The sequence below is a fragment of the Triticum aestivum genome, chromosome 6D (assembly GCF_018294505.1).
Source record: "Triticum aestivum cultivar Chinese Spring chromosome 6D, IWGSC CS RefSeq v2.1, whole genome shotgun sequence".
Lineage (NCBI taxonomy): Eukaryota > Viridiplantae > Streptophyta > Magnoliopsida > Poales > Poaceae > Triticum > Triticum aestivum.
Window position 1 is genome coordinate 50,995,218 of NC_057811.1, and position 5,816 is coordinate 51,001,033.

The 5,816-nt window shown below is 51.1% G+C and overlaps 1 protein-coding gene across 1 annotated transcript; it reads left to right on the plus strand.

Moving 5' to 3' along the window:
- The first annotated feature begins 1,416 nt into the window (after positions 1 to 1,416).
- LOC123142414 (uncharacterized) lies at positions 1,417 to 3,124 on the plus strand. Its single transcript, XM_044561339.1, has 4 exons — positions 1,417 to 1,445; positions 1,832 to 1,945; positions 2,051 to 2,272; positions 2,809 to 3,124. Exons 1-4 carry the CDS (start codon positions 1,417 to 1,419, stop codon positions 3,083 to 3,085), a joined length of 642 nt encoding a protein of 213 aa, XP_044417274.1. The 3' UTR covers positions 3,086 to 3,124.
- Positions 3,125 to 5,816: the final 2,692 nt, after the last annotated feature.

The window sequence follows — 5,816 nt, forward strand, 5'->3', positions numbered from 1 at the left end:
AGTGCATGGGTGGCCGGCATGCCGGCCGGCCGGCAATTTGAGATATTTATCGATCCATGCTTAAGCTCAATACTGCAACCCGATCGACCTGCCTATAAATTCAGTCCAAAACGAGAGAGATACCATGTACTAAAACTGACTTTCAGTTTATCGGAAACCGTACAAACTTTGAAGAGCCTTCTAGCAAGCCCCTGACCTACTAGTCGATTTACAGGTTAGATTCATTTCCTTGTTTAGTTTTGTAAAACCAATTCTCTACTTACGCGTGGATTGGTAGGTGCATCCGTGCATGGTGATCGTTTTTTCCTTTTTTTGATTGAAGTATAAATTAACTCAGCTGCAGGTGATGAGCACTTCAGGGAAGTCGTCGTGGCCGGAGCTGCTTGGCTGGCCGGTAAGGCCGGCGATGCTCACGGTCAAGAACGAGAGGCCGGAGGTCTCCATAGACCAGCTGCCGGAGGGCACCACCCCCAACCCGCCGGGGTTCCGGTCGGACCGCGTCGTCGTCTTCTACCATACGCAGGATGAGCTCGGCCGCCGCGTCGCAACCATCCCTGTCATCGGATAGCCAGCTAAGGGCCGGTTCTTTTGCTAGCTTTTTTTTGGCTTTCAGAATAAGCTGCTCTCTACCCAGCTTATTAGTAGGCTTTAAAAAAAAATTGGTTCGGCTTCTAGAATAAGCTGGGTAGCTACCCAGTTTATTCTAGAAGCCACCAAAAGAACTGGCCCTAACTTGGCGTGCAGACATAATGAAGCTTCACTGTCCCACGTATGGAACAAGTGAGCGTGTTGTGTGTTTTCTCTTGTAATAACAATATCGCAAGTTCGCAACGCCTAGTTGGCTAGTTGCTTGATCATGTTTTATTGTACAAGTACAACCCTTAATCATGTGGAGGGACGTATCGTTATATTTTTATGAATTTTGACTTGGCGCGTGGCTATAGTAATCGTCTATGAAGATAAAAGCATGTCTTTCCCACTCTTCGATATGATAAAATCATGTGTAGTGGGTAGTGGCTTGTCTACACAGCTTTGAACTTAAGTGGCTTTGTGATCAACAACTTGACTGGAATCATGTGTAGTCGCTTGAGTAAAAAGGATTAACGTGGCTTCGTGAAACTACAACTTGACTGACCCAGGAGTTTATCTTCATAATCCTCTGTAGTCGTTTGACTGCGCATGTTTAATGTGAATCAAGACACACAAACCTTGCCTAGAGTATAGTATAAAGGAAGATGCAACATTTTGCCATTGTTGCTACCTAATTCAAAATGAAAGTCTAGGCCGTGGTGGTGGAGAGCAGCGATATGGCTCGTACTACTATATAGTCCCATTATCATATCCGTTGGTCGGCGCAGATCAGCGAGCCAGACGCATTGAATGCATATTAGCGTTGCCGGCAGAAAATGGGGCGATATGAGGTGGGGCCGTTGTATGGGGTGCAGGTACGGTAGGAATACGCGGTGGGGGTGGACGTTCGGCTGGCGGGAGCTGACGGAAGTGGGCTTAAGCTGTCCGTGTCAGAACATGGATCCTGGACCATGGTCCAGATTTTCCCGTTCAAAGCCACCGTCACCGGAGAACGCACACGACCACGTGTGAGTGCGTACGTTCTGCAGTTGCTTCGTTCGTAGCGTGCAGAGAAAAATATAATAAAAATTGCCACCTTGTTAATTCTGGAGAGTCCTCGGGCCCTCAGAATATCTGGAGCGATGAAAAAAAAGATTTCCTCTCGATATCTACCGCAGTTATGTCGTCGCAGGGTGGTTTGGTTTTGACGGACTTGGGGGGCGGTGGATGTACTATGTTAGCTGTGCGTCTGCCGACCCAGGTTGTACTTTGGGGCGGGAACAAAAAGCTCTTGTGGTGAAGAGAGGAAAGGGGAAGGGAGGCACGCGCGAATAGGCGGCGGCGGAGGCGTCTTCCCAGTAGATCCAGTGTTCAGGTAACCCCATCCTTCAAGCCCCCTCCCCGCCGCAGCACAATCTGCATTCCCTCCCAATGGGAGCATCGATTTGACTGTTCCTTTCTTGTTCGTATGCGGCACAAGGTTGCCCATCTTTCCAGCCGGCGCGGCGTCGGCGTGCTCCAAGCAGGATGAGATTAGCGAGGGCGCGGGCAGGTGGAGAGGTGGGGTGCCGGCCTCTTCTGTGGCTGCCCACGACACTTGCACCGCCGCCGCCGCCGGCGAGTGCAGTGGCGAGAGCGCCCCATCGGAGTTGGAGGAGTCGGCGGTAAAGCCTGATCCGAAGTCGACCGGCTGGATTAGAAGGTAGTACATCTTCAAGCTAACTATTTCATGGTATTTTTGTATACAAAAATGCTATGGTTGTGACCCACCACCTGAAACTGTCCGTGTTTAGACGTATAAAATGCAAGAATAGGCGTGGAAGAGCGAACTGAATTTTCTGGACCGAGTACAAGCAGCTGGTCTCTGTGAGAAAAAAATTGCATCAACTAAAAAGTAGTGAGGGTGGCTCTGCTTGTCTGCCTTCCCCTGAACTTAATATTGACTGTGATAGGTGGTACTGGGAAAAAATGTTTTCACTTTATAAACGGGGAAAAGAACTAAAAAAAATCGTTTATTAAAAACCCAGTGCACAGAGTTGGGCTAAAAATGCCTGTAATTCTGAAAGTCTACAAACACTTAGCATGGCTGTTGGCACTTACAAAAATGTTTTATGGCAGTGCAGTCTTGTGACCTTGAACTCTGATGTTGAGGACTAACAGTGTAACTGTCGATGCGACAGGAAATCTAGAAGTTGTTATGTGTTCTGAAATTGGCGTTGATATTTGGTGTTTCTTCAGGGTACGTGTGGGCGCAAATCCAATTGAGCGGCCACCCTGCCCAGGCAGGATGGGAGCGCTTGAGAAGACTATCAGGGGCTTTGTGGACAGGGAGGGGGATGAAGTAGTGAAGCCAGAGCTAGGGACAAATTTCGACTCGCTGACAGAGGCTTACGATTTTTACAACTTATATTCGTGGGAGCATGGCTTCGGCATTAGATACGGGAAAAACATGATCAATCCTGATAGAAGGAAGACCATGCAGGAGATTGTATGTGGATGCTCAGTAAGAATATAAAGCTTCAACTTCACACAAGCAATACACTTTTACACCTGGGAAAAATGATTTAATCCTGTTGAAAAATTGTTTGTGTTCCACGGGAAGCCTCTCCTTGAGAATACAAGATCCTGTAGGTGTGAGTGTCCAGCAATGATTAGGCTGTTGAGGGCATCAGATAATGGGGATCCAGATTTACATCTGATGGATAAAGCTTATACTGGAAGCATCTGGCCGGCCCTGGGCTGACCAGTGGGCCACTCCCAAGTTGTCAAGCTAATGGCCCAGATGCCGCTTTGGACGGCCATAGAAAAACAGAAATCACTAGGACCGTACTGGACCCTGCTAGCTGGGCCTCATAAATGACTAAAGACAACCCACATGACCACTGTTCAGAAATGCACGCGTGAAATGAATACCTGCGCATATACATGCATGAGCGTGGATCTCGAGGAGGTACAAGGGCTGAGATAGTGCTACTATATGCCAGAATGACCCATATACAATTTTCGAAGCTTCCATAGTATCTTTCTAGATAGTAAAAGAAACCAACTTCATATTCTTAGGAGCATACTTTCACTACCACCGAACATGGTCCAGGATCCACGTTCGGACACGGACAGCTTAGCCCACTTCCGTCAGCTCCCGCCAGCCGAACGTCCACCCCCATCGCGTATTCCTACCGTACCTGCATCCCATACAACGGCCCCACCTCATATCGCCCCATTTTCTGCCGGCAACGCTAATATGCATTCAATGCGTCTGGCTGGCTGATCTGCGCCGACCAACGGATATGATAATGGGATTATATAGTAGTACGAGCCATATCGCTGCTCTCTGGAAGCTTGTGCTATAGAAACAGTGAAAAATATATAGAAAAGGAGGATGACCCCCGGCCTCTGCATCTAGGCGATGCATACGGCCATTTTATTAATCATTCTCGCAAGACCTTACAAAGTCAGACAACAATAAGACTAAAGCCGCCGTCTAAGCAACAAACTGTCGCTACACCTATCAAGTTGATGAAGGGGCGCAGATAGCCTGGGCCTAATACCAAACAGACATCGCAGCCAAGCCTAACATCTAAGACCCGAGACCCCAACCTAGCCACTTGCCGGGTCAGGGGCACACACTGGTCCGGCGTGCTCTCAGAGGTCGCCGCCGCCAACTGCCACCGCTCCATCTTCAGAACTGTACTGATGCATCAACCTTGCTCGGTCCAGCTATCGCCGACGCCGCCACGACGCCCAACGGCACCTCCTCCCTGCGCGCAAACAACTGTACACGTCGCGGTCGCCACTGATACATTTCAGCGCCATGCTGCCACGTACCACCAGCGACACAGCTTGAAGCCCTTGGAGGATCTGTCGTGCGTAGCACCTGCCGACCAGGCATGACCAAGCGTAGCACCTGTCGGTCAGGCATGACTTGACATCTCCACCGAACCTCCGTGCAAGACGAAGCCGCTCCACCTCCTGCCTCTGACTTCCAGCGCTGCTCCACAAAACGACGCTCCCAAGAGAGAAACGACACCGCAGTGCCGCCATCGTCCAGTCTGGAACACCAGATCCTAGGGTTTCCCCTGGAGCAATATGAGTGGGTCGACGGTAGTCACATGACGATGCCTTCATCAAGGTAACGACGTGGAACGCCGCCATCGCCCGTTGTCGGCTCGGTTTTCACCGGCAACTACGTCTCCCCGACTCGCAGCTGGTGCCAGATGACGGATCCCGAGATCCGAACACCCAGCCTCAGGCCGACCACCTCTGACAGAAGAGATGACCACCACCGCGGGCTGCACCGGTCAGAACAGATTTGATCGGAGGTGCCGCCGACGAGACCACCAGGCCCTCCACGCCGCCGTCGCCGATCTGAAGGCAGCATGCACGCCACCGCAGCCAAGCCGGCCGCCGTCGACCGCAGCCGCCGCCGCCGCCCGAAGGGCCATCCGCAGCGCCCGCAGCCCTGGCCTCCGCCGCGCCAAGCCGTTGCCGCCCGAGGATGGGTCGGCCTCCCGCCGCCTGCCGCCATCCGCCGTGCCGCAGATCCCAGATCGGTCGCGCCACCACATGCCTTGGGGTCCGCCCCACCCCGGAGGCGCGCGGGAGAGGAGATCCCCCTCCACCGCCATCGCCCCCCGGGCTTAGCCCGACGGCGTCTTCCGGTGGCGGGGGAGGGAGGGGAGGAGGGAGTTTGCTGCTGCGGCGGCTAGGTTTCTGGTCGCCCGAGTCGCCCTAGGGGGAGGACGACGCGGGCCCTCTAGTGGTTCATCATGTGTGTCTCAGCTATATTGGTTGATAAATATCTTGCTATAAGATATGCCGGTGAGGGGGGTGGGGGAGCGGGTTATTAGACTTTCTCATGTTACTCAAACAACTTATCTTGCTCTTCAACAAGCTATTTATGCAGTGCTTGCCAAATAACCTTCGCCCTTCTCGGATCCGTGGCCCATGCTATAATGGAACTTCAGTTGACACTATTTGCAACTGCAAAAAATCATGAAGATGTGGTACAACTTTTTGAGTGGATGAGTGTTGCTATGTCCACGGTTGGAAATCCTTTAAGAATACAGATATGGTTAGAGAAAAACAAGCAAAAAATAATTCAAAAGCCATTACATAATTTTGACCTTTAAATCAGGAGAGGTTTGAATCAAGAACTTGGACATAAAAGAGCCAGAGATACTCATTGGGGTTCTCATTTCAGTTCTCTCTTCAATATGATTGTAATGCCCACCTCGGTAACTGATGTT

Coding starts and splice junctions, on each gene's coding strand:
- LOC123142414 (XM_044561339.1), top strand. CDS start 1,417: ATGAGGTGGGGCCGTTGTATGGGGTGCAG. Junction 1,446..1,831: donor GGCCGTTGTATGGGGTGCAG/GTACGGTAGGAA, acceptor CTGCCGACCCAG/GTTGTACTTTGGGGCGGGAA. Junction 2,273..2,808: donor TCGACCGGCTGGATTAGAAG/GTAGTACATCTT, acceptor GTGTTTCTTCAG/GGTACGTGTGGGCGCAAATC.